The sequence below is a fragment of the Microtus oregoni genome, unplaced genomic scaffold (assembly GCF_018167655.1).
Source record: "Microtus oregoni isolate MIOR12 unplaced genomic scaffold, Mior012 000019F_ref0000042, whole genome shotgun sequence".
Classification (NCBI taxonomy): domain Eukaryota; kingdom Metazoa; phylum Chordata; class Mammalia; order Rodentia; family Cricetidae; genus Microtus; species Microtus oregoni.
Genome location: NW_024543078.1, coordinates 20,839,534 through 20,862,163, shown reverse-complemented (window position 1 = coordinate 20,862,163; position 22,630 = coordinate 20,839,534). Strand labels below are relative to the sequence as shown.

Genomic DNA, 22,630 nt, shown 5'->3' with positions numbered 1-22,630 from the left:
TACACAAGGGTGTGCACACATATGCACAGGGTGCACATGCTGCTGCTTCTCCCTCACATAATTCTCACAAACCTTCCAACATTCAGATCAAAGATCACTCCTTCCTTTAGCTCCAGTGTATACAAATAACTGCCATTAAAATCTATAAAAGATTTCTATAATTAACAACTGTCCTGTAATGACCTGTCTCTCTATTAGAGTCAAAAATTGAGAATGGAATTATAATTCATCTATATTATTTATAACATGGGTTTAAAAAAATCATAGTATTAACATTATTACATATTTTCTAGGCTTATAAAAATAAGGTTCTGTGTAATATTCCTTGTCCAGAACTCAGGTTAATATGTAGTCAAGCTCTCTCAGACCAGTGAAATGACATGAACTGGTAGGACCAGCTATTTGAAAGGCACAAGAAAACGATCATTTAAACTGAAGAATTGAGACCAGTCTTGACCACATACCGTGTGTGTGTGTGTGTGTGTGTGTGTGTGTGTGTGTGTGCAGACTGCCTTAGCCACTAAACCCTTAAATATACATACACACACTGGCACAGCTAAGGCTTTTATTTTTAATGAAACTGCTTGTTGATTATTGGAAACATGCTTTTTGCTTTATGGCTTAACATAGTTACCCCTGTGTTCTTTAAGGAAATTAGACTCTGCTAGTAAAGAATACTGACAAATTTAAAACAGAAAAACGAATGCTCATTGGCCATATCTATTTTCCTATCTGAACGTGTCTTCCTCTCAGACTCTACTTTGTAACTTTATCAAGATTTCTTTTTAATCAACCCTTTGTCTTCTTTATTCCCAAAGGATATCCATTACCTTGCCCTGGATATGGGTGAACTGGCACTGGCTGAAGTGGCGAGAAGAAGAGCATGTGACATTGATGGTGCACCAGTCTCCTCTGGAGTTGGTAAGGACTCTGCACATTGCTAAAGTGCTTTGGTTTGGGGCCTGAAGAAATGAGGTGGCTCAGCAGCTAAGAGCACTGGCTGCTCTTCCAGAGGACCCAGGTTCAATTCCCAACACCAAATGGCAGCTCACACCCATCTGTAGCTCCAGTTTTAGGGGACCTGACACCCTCACACAGACACACATGCACGTAAAACAACACACATAAAATATTTTAAAATATTCTTTGGTTCTAGGGGACTCTTAATGTCATTTCTATTGTGTTTATAGGTCATAATTAATTTATTTGAATTACAGAATATTTAAAAACAAGAATTGTTAAACTTTGAAAAATAGAATATTTGTAAATAAGCTGCAATCTTAAAAGAAATTGGTAAGTAGTAATAACCAGCAGAATATAAAAACACATTACTTTTTATTATTTACATTTAGTATTATTATTGGTGTGTGCGTGTGCACACATGTGTGGAGGACAGAAGAGTTTGTGGGAGTCAGCTCTCCTCTTCACTGTGTGTGGAGGGCAGAAGAGTTTGTGGGAGTCAGCTCTCCTCTTCACTGTGTGTGGAGGACAGAAGAGTTTGTGGGAGTCAGCTCTCCTCCTCACTGTGTGTGGAGGACAGAAGAGTTTGTGGGAGTCAGCTCTCCTCCTCACTGTGTGTGGAGGACAGAAGAGTTTGTGGGAGTCAGCTCTCCTCTTCACTGTGTGTGGAGGACAGAAGAGTTTGTGGGAGTCAGCTCTCCTCCTCACTGTGTGTGGAGGGCAGAAGAGTTTGTGGGAGTCAGCTCTCCTCCTCACTGTGTGTGGAGGACAGAAGAGTTTGTGGGAGTCAGCTCTCCTCCTCACTGTGTGGAGGAGGGAAGATAGTTTGTGGGAGTTAGCTCTCCTCTTCACTGTGTGTGGAGGACAGAAGAGTTTGTGGGAGTCAGCTCTCCTCTTCACTGTGTGTGGAGGACAGAAGAGTTTGTGGGAGTCAGCTCTCCTCCTCACTGTGTGGAGGAGAGAAGACAGTTTGTGGGAGTCAGCTCTCCTCCTCACTGTGTGGAGGAGAGAAGACAGTTTGTGGGAGTCAGCTCTCCTCCTCACTGTGTGGAGGAGAGAAGACAGTTTGTGGGAGTCAGCTCCTCTCTTCACTGTGTGTGGAGGACAGAAGACAGTTTGTGGGAGTCAGCTCTCCTCCTCACTGTGTGGAGGAGAGAAGACAGTTTGTGGGAGTCAGCTCCTCTCTTCACTGTGTGTGGAGGACAGAAGACAGTTTGTGGGAGTCAGCTCTCCTCTTCACTGTGTGGAAGAGAGAAGACAGTTTGTGGGAGTCAGCTCTCCTCTTCACTGTGTGGACCTCAGGGCTTGAACTCAGGTTGTCAGGTTTGGTCACCGGCGCCTCCCCCTGCTGTGCCATCTCACTGCTCCGCACTGCTGTTCCCATGAGATCTGGGGAGAGAGATGGGTGTTTCATTACCATCAGTGCTGTTATTGAGTCAACACAGAAGCTACATAGTCATTTGCTGATACACAGATATGTCATATAATAAAACAATTCTCTCCTTTTGAGGGTATTTCAGGGTTCATATCTGCTAATGTCACTGTTTAGTGTATTCTAAAGATAGACCAAAAGCCAGCACTGACCTGTAAAGTCCATTTAAACATTATAATGTAACAAGATGAACAGTTTTATATATAGTATCACAAAATAAAAATACACCTCATGTACTTTCTGTTTCTAAACCCAGCTATTCTAATGCTGTTGAGTGTGCTAGTATTGATATCAAATTGGATACCAAATTTTTTATTCCTCTTAGTTCATCTATTCCACAGACTTCAGAAAAGACCCCCAGGACTTTCGTAGGCTCAGTTTCACATGCCTGCGATTCCTAAACACAGTTCTAGATGACTCCTACTTTGGAAGTGCTTGAAAGTACTATAGTGAGTGTCTTCCCCAGTGCTCAGATAAAGCTTTGGCTTTGTGGTGTTTGCACCCAAAGCCACCACTTCTCCGCTTCTCTTAAATCCCACCTCCATCAGTTCTAATCCTCAAGCTGTAATGTAACATGATTAATAAAAACCCAGAGATAGATATTGGGGTTCAGCCTGAAGGTCAGAAAAGCAAAACAGTCAGCCACTGCCTCTTACCTCGACCTCAGTCCAAAATGGCTATCCTGCCTCCAGGAATCTCAGAATGAGACTGTGTCTGAGAGCTGTCTCCTCCCATCCTATATTCCTCACTAGGGCTAGGGTTAAGGGCATGCACCACTACTGCCTGGTTTCCATGGCAAACTAGTGTGGCTACTGGGATTAAAGGTGTGTGTCACCACTGCCTGGTCTGTAAGGCTGACCAGAGGGACTGTTTTACTTTCTAATCTTCAGACAAGCTTTATTTATTAAAATGAAATATCACTATAGTGTAATACTGAAGGGGGCAAATTCACAGAACCAGGGCAAAACAGTCAAGAGTCTGACTTTGTAGAGTTTAAGTAAGGGAGAAAGAGAGTCATGTGATCTAACACAGCCATGTGGTTGTGCCCATAAAACATAAAATTAACCTTAATAAGAACTGAGTAATAGCAGTAAGGTATAAAATATTTTGTCTCTTCTATTTCTTATTTCTTGGTACTGTATGGTAAATTTACGTTGCTCTTTAGTATGACAAGAAGAGCTAAAATAAATAAAATCAAAGGATGATTGTAGCTGGAGACTTTTCTGTCTCACTCACTACTGCTGGACCAATTTCTCTCATGCCCACCAGTACCTGCAGCTGCTTATAAAATAATCATTCGGAGGCTTAATATTAATGACTTGTTCGGCCAATGACTCAGGCTTCTTACTGACTAGCTCTACATATAAATTCACCCATTTCTAATAATCTGTGTATCACCACGTGCCCCCCCCATGGCTTACCAGTGATGCTCTGGCATCTTACTCCTCCAGTGGCTGCTGGCTTCTCCCCGATTCCACCTTTTTTCTCCCTGTATCTCTGTTTGGATTTCCTGCCTAGCTATATTCTGCCCTGCCATAGGCCGAAGCAGCTTCTTTATTAACCAGTGGTAATAAAACATATTCACAACATACAGAGGTGCATCCCACATCATATGATATTTCGTATTTAAAATTATTTTGGAAAACACAAATCCTATAAGCCAAAATTCAATAGCTCTATTATAATAAAGTCATAATATAAATTGAGACAGTGTAAATTTTGTTGACCTAAATAGAGGATTTACTCATTTTTGTGCTACGTGGTTATTTAAGGTATTCTCAATCTGAAATCATCTATTGTCTAAGTAATTAATGTGTCAGTTTGTGCTAAATACGAGAATAAACCTGGGAAGATTTGTGAGGATGACTGGTGGGGTTTATAGAATGCAGCATGGTGACAGCTGCATTGGACTTTGGTGCTCACCTGGTTACTACCAAGTCCACGGGGAAGGAATTGTCCTTCTCTGTGCCTAGCCTTCCTGTATACAACATAGTCTCAGTAGGTACTAGATTATAGTTATAGGTTATATAGCTATAGTTATATAGTTATACATATCTGTATTCATATATATATATATAACTATATAGTTATAGCTTATAGATTAGCATGGGATTGGGTTAGTTAATTCATACAGTGACTGGCAAAGAATTAAGTTTAGTAATGGTTAGCTATTAATAGTGCCTTTCAAATTAAAGCATGGTGTGTGTTTGTCATAAGAAGAATTCTTGAGTGATAAGCTACGACACCTGTAAAATACAAGTTTACAAATTCTTTTTATTATTCACCAATTCCTACCTAGTTAGGGTTTCACACTCTTTATTAAACATGGAGTAAGTTGTGTGTGTTGGGTGAGAAGTAAGTGTGGGCACCCTGTAAGATTTTCCCTTAAGGGAGACTATTACTGTGTCATTTGCAGTATGTGCCTGAGAAGTCAGATTGGCATCAGTCTCAGCACAGCACAAACTATTTGGTAAATCTATATTTTACTCTTTGATTCTTAATGTAGGCTATGTGTGCACTATGGTCTATTGTTGATTCTAGGAATATCCTCTTAGCTATTAGGTGAGGTCTTCTCTCTGGAATATTTCTAGGATATCATTGAGCAAAAGATCCCGCATCACAGTGACTTGAGAGAGAAGGTGCCTTGCTCTGTCTCCACAACTTGAGTTGCACTCCAACTGTCCCGGCCCCACCACTGGGCCCTAAGGCTACTTCACCACCACTAGGCTGCCTCCTCGTCTTGCTTTCTTCTTACGAGCATGTTCTCAGTATAGTCCCACGTCACTGAGAAGTCATTCCGAGCTTGGGTTTTAGCAGGTTCTCTTCGTCCTAAGATGCCTGTTCGGTTTTCTAGAGTCGTGGTAAAGGTGTACATCCAGTTGGTGCCACAGCGATAAAAGCAAAAGTATCTCGTTCTTGAAACATCAAGAAATCAAATAAATAAATGGGCTGATCAAGTGGACAGATAGTTCTCAAAAGATGAAATAGAACTGGCCAATAAACACAGGGAAAAATGTTCACCCTTACTCTAGCCATCAGGGAAACACTAATCAAAATTGAGATTCCATCTTAGTAAGAATGGCAGTTACTATGAAAAGAAATAACAAATGCTGGCAAGGATATAGACCAAAGGGAAAACTTGCACACTGGTGATAGGAATGCAAACGGAGCCAGCCGTTCTCAGACTCTCTCAATAGAACTAAACGTAGAGCTACTATATGACCCAGCTACGTCATTCCTGGGTATTTCCCTAAAGGACTCTGAGTTAGCACATCATGGATGTGTTTGAACAGCAGTGTTTACTGCAGCACCATTCACAGTAGCTAAGCTGTGAACCAACCAGTGTCCATATAAATGAATAGACACCAGATAAATGAATAGACAAAGTGGTATATATGCAATGGAATTGTCAACCCTGAAGAATGAAGTAGCATCATTTGCAGGAAATTGGATGCAACTGTAGATTTTCAAATTAAACCAATTAAGCCAGTCTCATGAACACAAATATCATATGTGTTCCCTAAATTTTATTTAAGTACATAAAATATGCACATATATTTGAGAAGAAAGTGGAAGTGAAATTGTTTAGGGAACAAAGGACACAACAGAAGTGAAGGATGAACAAAGGAAGAATACAGAGGTAGAGTGCTCCTTTAGATGTGGGTGTGCTCCTTTAGACGTGGGTATGCTTCTTTAGAGGCAGGTATGTTCATATAGAGGTGGGGGTGCTCCTCTAGAGGTTGGTGTGCTCATATAGAGGTGGTGAGCTCATATAGAGGTGGTAAGCTCATATAGAGGTGGGGTGCTCATATAGAGGTGGTGAGCTCATATAGAGGTGGTGAGCTCATATAGAGGTAAGGTGCTCATATAGAGGTGGTGAGCTCATATAGAGGTGGTGAGCTCATATAGAGGTAAGGTGCTCATATAGAGGTGGTGAGCTCATATAGAGGTGGTGAGCTCATATAGAGGTGGTGAGCTCATATAGACGTGGTGAGCTCATATAGAGGTAAGGTGCTCATATAGAGGTGGTGAGCTCATATAGAGGTGGTGAGCTCATATAGAGGTAAGGTGCTCATATAGAGGTGGTGAGCTCATATAGAGGTGGGGTGCTCATATAGAGGTGGTGAGCTCATATAGAGGTGGTGAGCTCATATAGAGGTGGTGAGCTCATATAGAGGTAAGGTGCTCATATAGAGGTGGTAAGCTCATATAGAGGTAAGGTGCTCATATAGAGGTGGTGAGCTCATATAGAGGTGGTGAGCTCATATAGAGGTGGTGAGCTCATATAGAGGTGAGGTGCTCATATAGAGGTGGGGTGCTCATATAGAGGTGGGGTGCTCATATAGAGGTGGGGTGCTCATATAGAGGTGGGGTGCTCATATAGAGGTGGGGTGCGCTCATGCACAATACATACTTGTATGAAAAATTTCAAATATTTAAAAATAGTGTCTTATTCTAAAATTACATTTCAAAAGAAAATTTTAATTCTGTAAGTAATTTCAGCTGTGGCTAACTGTTTGTACACTCTGCTTGACAGGCTATATCATCCTGCCAGCCTGCTTCCGACTCTACGTCATCTTTCTCTTCTGTCTTAGTTAGGGTTTCTACCGCTATGAGGAGACACCATGACCACAGAAACTCTTATAAAGGAAACATTTTATTGGAACTGGCTTACAGTTTCTGGGGTTTAGTCCGTTATCTTCACGGTGGCGTGCAGACAGACATGGAGCTGGAGAAGGAGCTGAGAGTCCTATATCTTGATCCATAGGCAGCAGGAAGTGAACTGTGTCCCACATCTTCCTTTATTATGACATGCCAAGTTTGTTCTGGGAATTTTTGTATGAAGACATAATTCTAACCCTTTCACTGCTTTGCTTGGCTTCAGAGCTCTTTACAAAGCTATATTACCACTGAGGGATGGAGAGTTGTCGGTGTAACCCCTAAAGTACCATGCTTTTCAAACCTCTGTCTCCTGTGTGTGCATGTGTTATGTCAACCACAGGATGTGATATTTCAAATAAGACCAATTCTTATGTATTGCTTTTCCTCTAGATTAAGCATTCATTTCTAAGAGAAATGGTTATTTAAATATTTCAGGAGAAATTGTTATTATTTAAATACTATTTTATCTTTTCTTTGCAGGACTGGGCTTAAATGTGGGTCTCATATATACTAACCAAGTGCTCTACCACTCAGCTGCATACCCAACTCTTTAGTATGGTTTTGAATTCTGAAATATTAAATTATTGTATTTAAAAGGCATAGGCGTCATTAAATAAGCAGTTGCTAAGCAAAGGATGTTAGTATTTTACTGAGGAGATATTGTCTACACCGTGCTGAGTCCAAAGCTGGAGTTGTATCAGGATAAGAGTTTAAAGCGGTGGTTCTCAACCTTCCTAATGCTGTGACCCTTTAATACAGTTCCTCGTGTTGTGGTGACCCCCAACCATAAAATTATTAAGTTGCTACTTCATAACAGTAATTTTGCTACTGGTATGAATTGTAATGGAAAAAACTGAAATGCAGGATGTCTGATACATGATCCCCAAGGGAGTCACTGAAAACCTTGCAGCTCAGATGGAAAGGTATCCTGACAGTCAGGAGCCAAGGACTAACACAAAGGCTCTGTAAGTGCAGTGGCTTACGGCTTTGCTCCACTCCAGCGGAGTGTACCAGCTCTGCTCAGGTCGCTCGGACTGTACCAGCTCTGCTCCATTAGGGAACAGTTTTCCCAGCAAAGGTTTGACAGTGTTGCTCCTCTGTGGTTCAGGTGAAAGTTGTTATAGCTGGGCTTTCTGTCGAAAGTGTCACACCGCACAAGCCTCACTCAAGAGATTTACTGGGAAGGGAACGTCCAGCAGGGTGGCTCCCCTAGAGTGAGCCACAGCGGCAAAGTGAACAGAGTACAGGGGGTATCTTGTGGGGAAGATGAAGCTTTCCAGGGTGGCTTGGGATTGGTGTGGCTTTGCCCTGATTCTGGAACAAACTCAGGGATTGGTGGGATTCTGCACCTGACTCTGAGACAGTTTAGGGATTGGTGGGATTTCAGAACCTTGTCCTGGGGTCAAGTCCGGGGCAGGGCGTTCTTTCCACCTCTAACCCTCCAGCTGCCAGGTTGAGAACTGCTGCCATACTGGAATCAGTTTTCCTGGAAAATACCTCCTCGGTTAAGGCATAGTCAAGTTTTACATGTGTGGTAACCACTGGAGTTAAGCCTTGGTTTCCACTGTAAAGAAGAGGACACAGAGTTGAAGACCATGGGCATTTAATTGCTTGCTGTGCACTCAGTCTCCCTGCCATTGGTTAGAAGTTCACTGGTGTTCCTGTATGTCCTCCTGCCATAGCATTAACTGCTACCAGTTTACTACTCTGATTTAACAGTTTTGACACACACACGAGTTAGAAAGGTTCTTTGTCCTCTTTGCTGCCACATATGCTAAACAGTACTAAATCTGGGCACCTCTGACAAGTGGGCAGCACACTGCGGGAAGGTGGCTCTGAGCTTCAGCTCAGTCTCCTCAGAACCGCTGTGTGGCATGTGGACAAATCACACTAAGAAGCAGCCTATTCTGTAGACTCGTGAATGGGAAGCAATTCCTGAAATTGAAGGGGATTGACTTGTTAATTTAGTGGGCTTACAGCTATATTTATAATATAGAAGATTAAATGCCACTTAGTCAAGTAGTCTACTTTAATGGAGGTGTATGTATGTGTATGCATTACTTTTCTTCAGTCAGAGAAGTTATTTCTCCTACGTTGTCTAAATATCATGACTTTTTACTTCAGTTGCCTCTGTAATCACCAGTGAAAGTATTTAGAGTTAGTCTAGATTATTTAGATTTTCATGGTGATTTTGCTTAGTGAGTGCATGCCTCAAATTCTGGGTAAATTTTCTACTAATTTTATTTTTTCTTATTCTTTACTATTTGTAGCAGTGAGTTGCCATGTTCTTTCTCTGTGAGCTGCTGCTAAGGAAGAAGACAGACTTGTGCTCATGCACTCATATTCAAAGGCAGAAGACACGATACAGTGTGAAGGAGAAATACTGTGTCTGTTAAAACCGCCTATCTTTTTCAAAATTAGACTTATTCATAAGCATATTACTGCAATGATATATAGAGAAGCTTGTTTCATTGTTTTATTAAATTTATAGTTTTTTCAAGTTGGCCATCTGGATATTTGAAATGAGTTCATTTAAGCAGAAGAAATAGCTGGCAAATGTTTTTATGATGGGCAATATGCACGCCAAGTTTTTATAACCTTTCTTCTGTTTATTCAAAGTAAGATGACTTGATGTGATGGATAGAACATAACACCAAGACTCAGTCAGGAACATCAAAAAATCCTGAAAACAATACCATTAAAAGGGTTTATGTTGTTGCTGTGATAGTGTCTCACTAACTAGCCTGGAACTCATACTGTGTAGACCAGGCTCTCCCTAGACTCCTAGACAGCCCACCTGTGTGCACTTCCTTAGTGCTCCCCACCACAGCTTGAAGGTTTTCAATAATAATTACTTTTTTTCTTTTTTTTTTATTGAGAAAAGGAAAAAAAGTTTCAGCCTCCTCCCAGCCTCCCATTTCCCTCCCCCTCCTCCCACCCTTCTCCTCTCCCCCCACTCCTCTCCTCCTCCCTCTCCAGTCCAAAGAGCAGTCAGGGTTCCCTGCCCTGTGGAAAGTCCAAGGTCCTCCCCCCTCCGTCCATATCTAGGAAGGTGAACATCTAAACTGGCTAGGCTCCCACAAAGCCAGACATGAAGTAGGATCAAAACCCCGTGCCATTGTCCTTGGCTTCTCATCAGCCCTCATTGTTCGCCATGTTCAGAGAGTCCGGTTTTATCCCATGCTTTTTCAGTCACAGTCCAGCTGGCCTTGGTGAGCTCCCAATAGATCAGCCCCACTGTCTCAGTGGGTGGGTGCACCCCTCGTGGTCCTGACTTCCTTGCTCATGTTCTCCCTCCTTCAGCTCCTCATTGCGACCTTGGGAGCTCAGTCCAGTGCTCCAGTGTGGGTCTCTGTCTCTATCTCCATCCATCACCAGATGAAGGTTCTATGGTGATATGCAAGATATTTGTCAGTATTGCTATAGGATAGGGCCATTTCAGGTTCCCTATCCTCAGCTGCCCAAGGAACTAACTGGGGACATTGCCTTGGGCTCCTGGGAGCCACTCTAGGTTCAAGTCTCTTGCCAACCCTAAGGTGGCTCCCTTAACTAAGAATTGTGCTTCCATGCTCCCCTATCCAACCTTCCTTTATCCCAATCACCCTGTTTCCCCAAGTTCCCCCCATCCTCCCCTTCTCACTTTTCTCTCCCCATCTCCCCTTACCCCATCCCACCCCACTCCCAAGATCCCAATTTTCTCCCCGGCAATTTGGTCTACTTCCCATAGCCAAGAGGATAACTATATGTTTTTCCTTTGGTTCACCTTCTTATTTAGCTTCTTTAGGTTCACCAATTGTAGACTCCGTGACGCTTATTTATGGCTAGAAACCAATTATGAGTGAGTACATCCCATATTCATCTTTTTGGGTCTGGGTTACCTCACTCAGGATAGTGTTTTCTATTTCCATCCATTTGCATGCAAAATTCGAGAAGTCATTGTTTTTTACCGCAGCGTAGTACCCTAATGTGTATATATTCCACACTTTCTTCATCCATTCTTCCATTGAAGGGCATCTAGGTTGTTTCCAGGTTCTGGCTATTACAAATAACACTGCTATGAACATAGTTGAACAAATGCTGTTGTCATATGATAGGGCATCTCTTGGGTATATTCCCAAGAGTGGTATTGCTGGGTCCAGGGGTAGGTTGATCCCGAATTTCCTGAGAAACCGAAACACTGATATCCAAAGTGGTTGCACAAGATTGCATTCCCACCAGCAATGGATGAGGGTACCCCTTCCTCCACAGCTTCTCCAGCAAAGGCTATCATTGGTGGTTTTTTTTTTAATTTTATTTATTTATTAAGGATTTCTGCCTCCTCCCCGCCACCGCCTCCCATTTCCCTCCCCCTCCCCCAATCAAGTCCCCCTCCCTCATCAGCTCGAAGAGCAATCAGGGTTCTCTGACCTGTGGGAAGTCCAAGGACCGCCCACCTCCATCCAGGTTTAGTAAGGTGAGCATCCAAATTGCCTAGGCTCCCCCAAAGCCAGTACATGCAGTAGGATCAAAAACCCATTGCCATTGTTCTTGAGTTCTCAGTAGTCCTCATTGTCCGCTATGTTTTTGATTTTAGCCATTCTGACAGGAGTAAGATGATATCTCAAAGTTGTTTTGATTTGCATTTCCCTGATTGCTAAGGAGGTTGAGTATGACCTTAAGTGTCTTTTGGCCATTTGAACTTCTTCTGTTGAGAATTCTCTGTTCAGTTCAGTGCCCCATTTTTTTAATTGGGTTAATTAGCATTTTAAAGTCTAGTTTCTTGAGTTCTCTATACATTTTGGAGATCAGACCTTTGTCTGTTGCGGGGTTAGTGAAGATCTTCTCCCAGTCAGTAGGTTGCCTTTTTGTCTTAGTGACAGTGTCCTTTGCTTTACAGAAGCTTCTCTATTTTAGTAGGTCCCATTTATTCAATTTTGCCCTTAATGTCTGTGCTGTTGGTGTTATACCTAGCAAGCGATTTCCTGTGCCCGTCTGTTGTAGGGTACTTCCCACTTTCTCTTCTATCAGGTTCAGTGTGTTCGGACTGATATTGAGGTCTTTAATCCATTTGGACTTGAGTTTTGTGCATGGTAATAGATATGGGTCTATTTTCATTCTTCTACAGGTTGAAATCCAGTTGTGCCAGCATCATTTGTTGAAGATGCTTTCTTTCTTCCATTGTATACCTTTAGGTCCTTTATCGAAAATGAGGTATTCATAGGTTTGTGGGTTAAAATTCGGGTCTTCTATACGATTCCATTGGTCAACTTCTCTGTTTTTATGCCAGTACCACACTGTTTTCATTACTGTGGCTCTGTAATAGAGTTTGAAGTCAGGGATGGTAATGCCTCCAGAAGATCCTTTATTGTATAGGATTGTTTTGGCTATCCTGGGTTTTTTGTTTTTCCATATAAAGTTGATTAAAATAATCAACTTTATTATTGTCCTCTCAAGATCTGTGAAGATTTTTGATGGGACCTTGATGGGGATTGCATTGAATCTATAAATTGCCTTTGGTAGAATTGCCATTTTTACTATGTTGATCCTCCCAATCCAAGACCAAGGGAGGTCCTTCCATTTTCTGGTATCCTCTTCAATTTCTTTCTTCAATGCCTTAAAGTTCTTGTCAAATAGATCTTTCACTACCTTGGTTAGAGTTACCCCAAGATATTTTATGCTGTTTGTGGCTATTGTGAAAGGGGAAGCTTCTCTGATTCCCTCACTGCTTCCATATCCTTTGTGTATAAAAGGGCGACTGATTTTTTGAAGTTGATCTTGTATCCTGCCACATTACTAAAGCTGTTTATAAGCTGTAAAAGTTCTTTGGTGGAGTTTTGAGGGTCGCTTATGTACACTATCATATCATCTGCAAGTAACAAAAGTTTAACTTCTTCCTTTCCAATTCGAATCCCCTTGATCCCCTTATGTTGTCTTATTGCTATTGCTAGAACTTCAAGCACTATATTGAAGAGGTATGGAGAGAGTGGACAGCCTTGTCGTGTTCTGAGTTTCTCTCCATTTAATTTGATGTTAGCTGTTGGCTTGCTGTATATAGCTTTTATTATATTTAGGTATGACCCTTGTATCCCTAATCTCTCCAATACTTTTATCATAAAGGGATGTTGAATTTTGTCAAATGCTTTTTCAGCATCTAATGAAATGATCAAATGGTTTTTTTCTTTCAGTTTATTTATATGATGGATTACATTGATAGATTTTCGTATGTTGAACCAGCCCTGCATCCCTGGGATGAAGCCTACTTGATCATAATGGATAATTTTTCTAATGTGTTCTTGGATACAGTTTGCCAGTATTTTGTTGAGGATTTTTGCGTCGATATTCATGAGTGAGATTGGCCTATAATTCTCTTTCTTGGTTGAGTCTTTGTGTGGTTTTGGTATCAGAGTAACTGTAGCTTCATAAAAGGAATTTGGTAATGACTCTTCTGTTTCTATATTGTGAAATACATTAAGGAGTATAGGTATTAGGTCTTCTTGGAAGTTCTGGTAGAATTCCGCATTGAAACCATCTGGTCCTGGGCTTTTTTTGGTAGGGAGGTTTTTGATAACAGCTTCTAATTCTTCGCGACTAGCAGGTCTATTTAGATTGTTCACCTGGTCCTGGTTTAACTTTGGTATATGGTATTTATCTAAAAAAGTGTCCATTTTTTTTACATTTTCCAGTTTTGTGGCATACAGGCTTTTGTAGTAAGATCTAATGAATCTCTGAATTTCCTCTGTGTCTGTTGTTATGTCCCCCTTTTCATTTCTGATCCTATTAATTTGCATAATCTCTCTCTGCTGTTTGATTAGTTTGGATAGGGGTTTATCAATCTTGTTGATTTTCTCCAGGAACCAGCTTTTTGTTTCATTGATTCTTTGGATTGTTTTCTGTGTTTCTATTTTGTTGATTTCCACCCTCGGTTTGATTATATCCAGTCTTCTACTCCTCCTAGTTGAGTCTGCTTCTTTTTTTTCTAGAGCTTTCAGGTGGGCTGTTAAGTCTCCAATATGTGCTTTCTCTGTTTTCCTTAAGTGGGCACTTAGTGCTATGAACTTTCCTCTTAGGACTGCTTTCATAGTGTCCCATAAGTTTGAGTAGGTTGTTTCTTTATTTTCATTGAATTCAAGGAAGACTTTAATTTCTTTCTTTATTTCTTCCTTGATCCAGATGTGGTTCAGTAGTTGATTGTTCAGTTTCCATGAGTTTGTAGGCTTTCTGGGGGTAGGATTGTTGTTGAATTTTAACTTTAATCCATGGTGATCTGATAAGACACAGGAGGTTACAAATATTTTTTTGTAACTGTGGATGTTTGCTTTGTTACCAAGTATGTGGTGAATTTTCGAGAAGGTTCCATGAGCTGCAGAGAAGAAGGTATATTCTTTCCTATTTGGGTGGAATGATCTATAGATGTCTGTTAAGTCCATTTGATTCATTACCTCCATTAATTCTCTTATTTCTCTGTTAGGTTTCTGTCTGATGGACCTGTCCATTGGTGAGAGAGGAGTGTTGAAGTCTCCTACTATTAGTGTGTGCGGTTTGATGGCAGCCTTGAGTTTTAGTAATGTTTCTTTTACGTACATGGGTGCTTTTATATTAGGGGCATAGATATTCAGGATTGAGACTTCATCCTGATGAATTGTCCCTGTTATGAGTATAAAATGTCCCTCTCCATCTCTTCTGATTGATTTAATTTTGAAGTCAACTTTGTTAGAAATTAGTGTGGCCACACCTGCTTGTTTCTTAGGTCCATTTGCTTGATAAACCTTTTCCCATCCCTTTACTCTGAGTAGGTGCCTGTCTGTGGTTAAGGTGTGTTTCTTGTAAACAGCAGAATGTTGGATCCTGTTTTCGTATCCAATCCCTTAGCCTGTGCCTTTTTATAGGTGAGTTGAGCCCATTGACATTAAGTGATATTAATGACCAGTGGTTGTTAACTCCGGTCACTTTTTTAGTAGTAGAGTTTGTGTGTTTCCCTTCTTTGAGTTGTGCTGGTGAAGGATCTCTAGATGTTTGAGTTATTGTGGTCATTGTTGGACTCCTTGGTTTGTGATTTTCCTTCTATTACTTTCTGTAAGGCTGGAATTGTGGCTACGTATTGTTTAAATTTGTTTTTATCCTGGAAAATTTTGTTTTCTCCATTTATAGTGAATGAAAGCTTGGCTGGGTATAGTAGTCTGGGCTTGCATCCATGGTCTCTTAGTTTCTGCAGTACATCTATCCAGGACCTTCTGCCTTTCATGGTTTCCATAGAGAAGTCAGGTGTAAGTCTGATAGGTTTACCTTTATAAGTAACTTGGCCTTTTTCCTTTGCATCTCTTAATATTCTTTCTTTATTTTGTATGTTTTGTGTTTTGATTATTATATGGCGAGGAGATGTTTTTTTTTTTTTTTGGTCCAGTCTATTCGGTGTTCTGTATGCTTCTTGAACCTTCAAAGGAATATCTTTCTTTAGGTTGGGAAAGTTCTCTTCTATAATTTTATTATATATATTTTCTGGACCGTTGAGCTGTATTTCTTCTCCTTCTTCTATCCCAATTATTCTTAGGTTTGGTTTTTTTATTGTGTCCCAGTTTTCCTGAATGTTTTGTGATGAGAATTTGTTGGTTTTGCTGTTTTCTTTGATCAGTGTTTATTTTCTCTATGGTATCTTCAGTGTCTGACATTCTTTCTTCTATCTCTTGTAATCTGTTGTTAGTACTTGTCTCTGTAGTTCCTGTTCATTTACCCAGATTTTCCATCTCCATCCTTCCCTCGGTTTGTGTTTTCTTCATTACTTCCATTTCATTCTTCAAGTCTTGAACCGCTTCTCTTACCTGTTTGATTGCTTTTTCTTGTTTCTCTTGGTTTTCTTGGGTATCTTTGAGCGATTTATTCATTTCCTCTACCTTTTTGTTTGTGATCTCTAATTGTTTATGGCAGTTTTTCACCTCCTATTTAAGGTCTTCTATTATTTTCATATAATTCACTTTTGAGTCGATTTCTTCTAATTCTTCTAGAGTAGGGTGTACAATTCTTCTTAATTTGGGATCCCTGGATTCTGGTGATGTCATGTTGCCTTTCAGGTTGTTGGTGGAATTCTTGGATTGGCGCCTTCCCATCTCTTCCTTCAAATGGAGCCAGGAGAGGCCTGGTGTCTTGGTCCAGTCTTTGCTGTGACTGACTCTCTGGGTGTATCTCTTCAGTGTAGAAGCAGGAACCGTCCCGTCCAGATGGAACTCCTCAGCACTGAAACATAGACGCCTGGTAGTCCAATGACCCGCGGACAAAAGGGAGAACTTGGGGGGGGGGGGGGTGGGCAGGGCGGGGACGAGTAGAACACAAGACACCCTGCCACAAAAGCTGAAGGTGCGCGTCCTCCCTTTCGGGGGTCCTTGAGGTCTGCCTGGTAGGCAGGCACTCACCGCTCTGGGTGAGTAGCCTTAGTGTAGGAGCAGAAAACTGTTCCTGAGCAATGGACCTAGCAGAAAACGCAGGCTTGGGGGGGGGGGGGGTCGTGTGTAAGAAAGACAGCCCTGCAGAAGGAGCTGGAGGAGGGGGGTTTGTGCTCTCTTCCGGGACAGTCCGCCCCTGGATAGTACACACTCACCCGTCCAGATGGAATTCCTCAGCACCAAAACAGGGCCGCCTGGTAGCCCAACAATCCGGGGACAAAAGGAAAAACGGGGCAGGCCGGGCGAGATCCAGGGGAGCACAGGCACCCCTGGAGCACAAGCTGAAGGTCCAGTAATAATTACTTTACGGTTTACTCAGAAAAGAGTGAACTGTCTGGTAGCTAGAACAAAGGTTGGGATTCACAGTGTTCTCTAGCAGATTCAAGTCATCAGCGTTCACAGATGGCTTTGTTGGCTACCAGTTTAAGTGACAAAATTATGTTTTATGTTTCCTTCAACTACTACAACTACCTTTTCTTACACACACACACACACACACACACACACACACACAGTGCGTGTGTATGCAAGCCTACATGCATGCATGTGTCAGGCACACACACACACAAATGTGGGTATCAATTTCAGGGGGGTTCCCCCTGTGGCTCTCACCCTTATTTGAGACAAGATTTCTTCACTGAACCTAGAGCTCAGTGGCTAGACTGGCTGGCTAGGAAGCCATAGGGGATTGCCTTCCCCCACTTCCTGTTGCCCAGCTCAGGTTCACAGACAGGTTGCTGTGCCCTGCTTTTATGTCTGCACATCAGTCACTTTACCCGCTGCTCTTTCTTCTCTGCCACTCCATTTCCTAAAGCTTCCACAGTATTCCATCATCAGAAACTCCATTCTCGAAGCATGGGCTTTCAACAAAGGGTCTGGGTAGGTGATTGACATTCTGATCAAAGTATAGCCTGCTAGAGTGCTGGCCCTCCTCTTTAAGGGGCTCTTTGCAGGAGCATGGGTTCTTTACCAATGGCTACCGCTGATGAAAATGTCTCTCCCTAGTGATCATTAACTGCATTTATATCCTCGGGGAGGATTGGGGCCTCATGATCCACTCCTCTGTCTGTGGTAGTTGTCGCTGGGCCAATCTCACACAGGTCGTTTGCTGATAATCACAGCTCCCGGGAGTTGAAGAATGCAGTAATCACGCCATGCCTGGATGGAAGCATTCTCTGCATTCCACCTCTTCCTTCAGCTCCACGTTCTGTTTGTGCCCTCCTCCATGATGCTCCCTGAGCCTTGGAAGGGGAGGTATCTGATACAGGACTCAGCTTTCAGCACTCAGTTGCTCTCAGCAAGTCTCCGCAGTAAACACGAACCACTGCAAAAAGAATCTCTCTGACAACAGCTGTCTGTAGCGCTAATCTATGGTCATAAGCAAAAAATCTCCAGAGGGCAGTTTAATAGACACATCAAATCTATTTAGCGAAACAGTAGCTTCCTCCCAGCCAAGTTCATGAACTCAACAGCCATGAGCTTTTGACTATAGTTCCAGATGTGAGTTTTTCCCCATGAAGCAGGCCTCACATTCAATCAGGAAAGTGGCCAGTTGCCCACGTAACAGGCCTGCCACGGATGTGCCAATACTGTTGACTTGCTAGTAGTGTAGCACCCAGGGTCCACAACTGCGTGGAGCTGTCAATGACAGTTCTTCCCCAGCAGGGAGGCTGCCTCCAGCTTAGTTCTAGAGTTTTCTGTCTTGGGACTAAGCATGCACACCATTCTTAAGCGTTCTGTGTCTCTGCCATGAGACTGTACCAACTCTTTTACTTCTTATGTCTAGATTGACAGATTTGGAGATTAAAAGGCAGCTGAAATACAAGAAATAAAAGGTTCTTGTGTAAGATGGGGAGGTGAAAAGATGCCTCCATGTCACTGTGTAAATACTAAAAAATCAGAGTAATAGAGTAGAATTTATCTCAAGGAAGAAAAAAAAAAGAATAAAGAGGAAAGAGATAGAGGAGAAACACCATGAATCACAAAAGAGGACCAGACCACTGGAAGGCATAGAGAAACAGAAAGCCAATGTAGCAAATAGCAGGAAGGGCCCATGGCTCCAGCTCCAGTTCCCCCAGGGAGTCGTGGCCTCAGCCTCATCCAGGAGGCGAGCAGTCCTAGCATTAAGAAAAGCCCACGGTTTTCACAAGCCTTGATAGTGGCATACTTTGTGGTAGACCAGCATTAGAGAAAAAAATGACCCAAAAAAACCATCCATTTTGTCATTCCAGTATCTTACTATGCTCTAGCCAGGCAGCATCTTGGTTGAGGGGGCAACCTACTGTTGAAGGCTAAGCTATGTTGGGGAACATCATACGCCTGAGAACACCCTGTCACCTCATGTGGGCAAGGAGGAGGCCAGGAGAGTCAGCTATGAAGTGGGGCATTGGGTATGAGCATAGTGAAAAAGTTCCATGCAGGAACAATAGGGTAGTACGAAATAAACAGGCCGGACAACAAAGGAACAAGTGAAGAGCCAGCCTATAAAGACATAGAAAGTATCGTCCATCTATGCATCTACCTGGGAATTAATATTTAGACTCTCCAACAAACTAAAAAGCCTAAACACCCTAGGTTCTAAATTATCCAATCAACAAATGGGCAAATGAACCACTGCTGTCACTGCTGGATGTCACCTACTGCCTGTTAGACCACAACAGCACGGGGCAGCAGTCTGCTTACTGCTGTATTCCTTTTCCTGACCACGGTCGAGGCAGCTGGGCACACTGCGTGTGGTGAGAGCTCCGCCCGCTTCCTCCTTCCTTAGCCTGGGTTAGGGTGGGCCTTCCTGCCCCATTCACCTCAGCTAGAAGCCCGGGAACTTGTCTTCAAAGTGATTCGAGATCCCTTCCAGTTGACAGTCAAATAGGAACCACCATACTGCCCAGGCCACCGCTCCCTTGAACTGTACTCAGGGACTGTTCTTCAGAAGCAGTGAAGAGCTGCAGAATCTATAATGACAGGCAGTGTCACTGACCCAGATACAACAAACTAGTGAAGTATTATTCACTTCTTAATGGCTTGAATCCTTTGTTATGTGGATTTTATCTCACCCTGTTTTGAACAGGCTATGCACCCCTAACCCAGGAGTCTGAAATGCTCTAAAGTATTAGCAGGATTCCATTACTAGGAGATGCCACATCCAGCTGTGTGTGGCGAGTGCACAGGCTCCAACCCGTAATACCACTTACAGGGGAAGCTGGGGTGGTCATGAATTCCAGTTCAGCATATGCAACATAGTGAGACCCCATCTTAAAAAATAACAAGCTGGGTGTGGTAGTGCACCCCTTTAATCCCAGTTCCGGGGAGACAGAAGCAGGTGGATCTCTTGTGAGTCTAAGACCAGCTTTTTTTATATAGTAAGTTCCAAGACAGCCAGGGGTACATAGAGAGACCTGTAAAAAAAAAAAAAAAAAAAAAAACCTGAAAACCTTGCTTTCCCACCTATATGAGTAAGGTATATATAGAATATAAAAGTTAAGCTTTGTTTAGATTGCAGTTTCATCTTCTCATTTATATGTGACTATTCCAGAATCCAAAAGCATCCAAAGGTAAAATCTACTTACACAATGCCTTTTAAATCACTGAAAGATAGAAGCCGAAGTGTCCAAATAGAGGTGGCTTATGAATGTGCAGAAATGGCTGGATAAGAAGGGGGAAAATGCCATTTCCAGGAGCGACCACAGACAAATCTGCCAGCAAGGAGATAACATGAAGTCTAAACAGCACAGAGATTGGAAAGGCATCAGAGAAAAGAAGAAAGCAGTTTGTTAACCCAGGCTCTCTGGATGGGGTTGGTGAGTACACAGAGGGAGAAAGACAGGGGATGTACAAGTAACCCCAGCTTAGCAGTTGACTGGCATGCCTAAAGGCAGGAGAATTCCACAGTGCCTGCTTAAGTGCATCCACTCTTTCTAATGAAGAACACACATGGAGCTATACAAGCTGCTTCCACAGCCACTGACAGGTACCATCCTGCCTTAATGGCCCAGCATCTGGCACTTGGATGCCACCAGAAGTCATGGGTCTGCCAACAAAACAGAGCAGAGGACAGCCCCAATTTTTCTGCAGCTCTAGAACCACTACCCTTCAGAGTCAGGAGCCTTCCGCCCATCTATACCTGCCCCGTAGTAAGCATGATTCCCCAACTCACAGCTCAGAAAGCTCTACCATTGCATATGCCTCTCTGTTGGAGTTGAGAAAGATCCCAGCCAAGTCCCACAGCTCCAAGAATAAAGGCCATCAGGGCTCCAAACCCTGACACTGTTCTTTACTCTGCCCTTGGGACCTAGAGGTTCCAGCCCACTGCCTTGAGACTATGGCTATTGGCATGAAAAGGGAAACCTGGCACCGAGAGCTGTCCCTTGGGACAAGAGGAAGGCCCACCAGTGTCCTGCCTCTTTAGACCTGTGGTTGAACCACCAGAAGACTCAGTGTAGTCTTTTAAAAAAAAAATACAAGAAGTTTAAACAACAAGGCGCTTGACTTGAAGGGAAAACTATCTAGGATCATTTTGTTCAAGAGTAATTTATCCCTACTTAAAGACAGATTGCCCTACATGTAATAGCTACGTACAAAAAAGTTATAAAATTGTCCTTGGTTTTACAATGATAAATGAAAAACATTAAAAATTTCCAATCAAACAAGGTATGCAAGGATTTTGTGGTTGGGTTCTTTTGTTAAAACATTAAGAGCAAACTAACTTCCTGGAATATAAAGATAAGAACTGATGAGCATGCCACTAATGGAGCAGGGGGATATTTTCACAGAACTGTGCTTTCCCCCAGACCACCTCCATCTGCTGTCAATCAAAACAGAACACTGGCCATTTAGTTTAAAAAAGAAAAAAAAGAAAAAAGCGCAATATGCTTGTGCACATACAGCAGTTACTTTATGTACAATAAGGAAATGGGGACAGGAAATGAAAGAATAGAGAAAACTCTACTGTAGTAGTCAGGATGTGGTGGAACCAAACTGCAGCTTTCTAATTGCCAATGTATTCTTGGTCTATAACAAAATTCTGGAGTAAAGTAGCAGGTTCCCTTTTTAGTAGACACCTCCTGTCTGCTGCTGGAACACATCAATCGTACCTTCATCCTCCATTTCCAACTGTGCAGGTGTGTCTGTTTCATTGATTGACTCTGCCCATCAAACCGGAATCTGATCTGCCTCATTGACAAACCCTGTCATTCACAGTAGGCTTTCACTAGTTTACTAAGTGGTGTATGCCTCTTAATTTTAAACTGCACCACAGAGCCATCCTGCCCCGCCACCTTCAAATTAATATGGTCGTTGTTCTCGGTCTTGACTCCTTCCTTGGGTTTCTCGTCGGCCATGGCGAACGCTGGAGTCTCCTCAGCTGCCATTTCACAAAAGAGGCACCAGGTCCTCACTGAAGGAGCCGACTCAGTGTACTCTTGCTCATCTTGTGAGACCTGGGGAAGGTCTTCTCCACACCACTGTCTTGGACCACAACTGCTGTAGTGCCCACAACCCTGACAAACCCCGATCTTGTCTGACTGAGTTAGGTCCTGCAGCTCCAGGAAAGAATGACCAGTTAAAACACTGATTACCCATAATTACCCTAGAGATGCAGGGATAAGTCCTCCCATGACTCCACAACTCTGATCCTAAAGACTCGGGGATCTCGTGTATTTGGTGCAGAAGGAAGACTGTGACTCCTGTGCCGCAGGATTTGCTGACCTCTATGCCCAGCTGCTCCTTTGTGTCCCACGGTACTTCTATCTTATCAGCTTTAGTCTCCTTTCCACGTCGTCACTGCATCCGAGACCAATATGCAACATTTTATTCCTACACATAAAAAATTTTATTTCTACATATATAGAAAAAAAAAAAACAACAAAATATACCATTCAGCACTAGCATACATACCTTCAGTACCTACAAACTAAGGAAAAGATGTTCAAGATCTCAATATTATGAAGCACTCCAAAGAACTTTTAATGTTCCAGCCAGGAGATAGAAGTCATCAGGAAACATGATCCAGGCTGGAGACCATTTTCCAGGATACCACATACTATCCATTAACTGAAGACTGCCTTCAGCCTCTCAGGGTTACCAATGTAGCTGTCACTCACATCCAGCCTGGAGTTGTGTTTATTCAGATTCGCTGTTCTGTTTCTCAACTTTCTTTCTCATCCTG

The 22,630-nt window shown here is 42.5% G+C and overlaps 1 protein-coding gene and 1 pseudogene across 2 annotated transcripts in view; one reads left to right on the top strand and one right to left on the bottom strand.

Annotated features, from left to right (window-relative positions):
* The window catches only part of LOC121459478 (WD repeat containing planar cell polarity effector), a 283,095-nt gene that overhangs the window by 218,406 nt on the left and 42,059 nt on the right, over nucleotides 1-22,630 (top strand). For both annotated transcript variants that reach the window (XM_041669297.1, XM_041669296.1), the window contains one exon: nucleotides 819-921. In XM_041669297.1, coding sequence (XP_041525231.1) covers nucleotides 819-921 — 103 coding nt within the window. The remainder of the gene's footprint in view (nucleotides 1-818; nucleotides 922-22,630) is intronic.
* On the bottom strand, nucleotides 21,474-21,803 carry LOC121459481 (annotated as a pseudogene).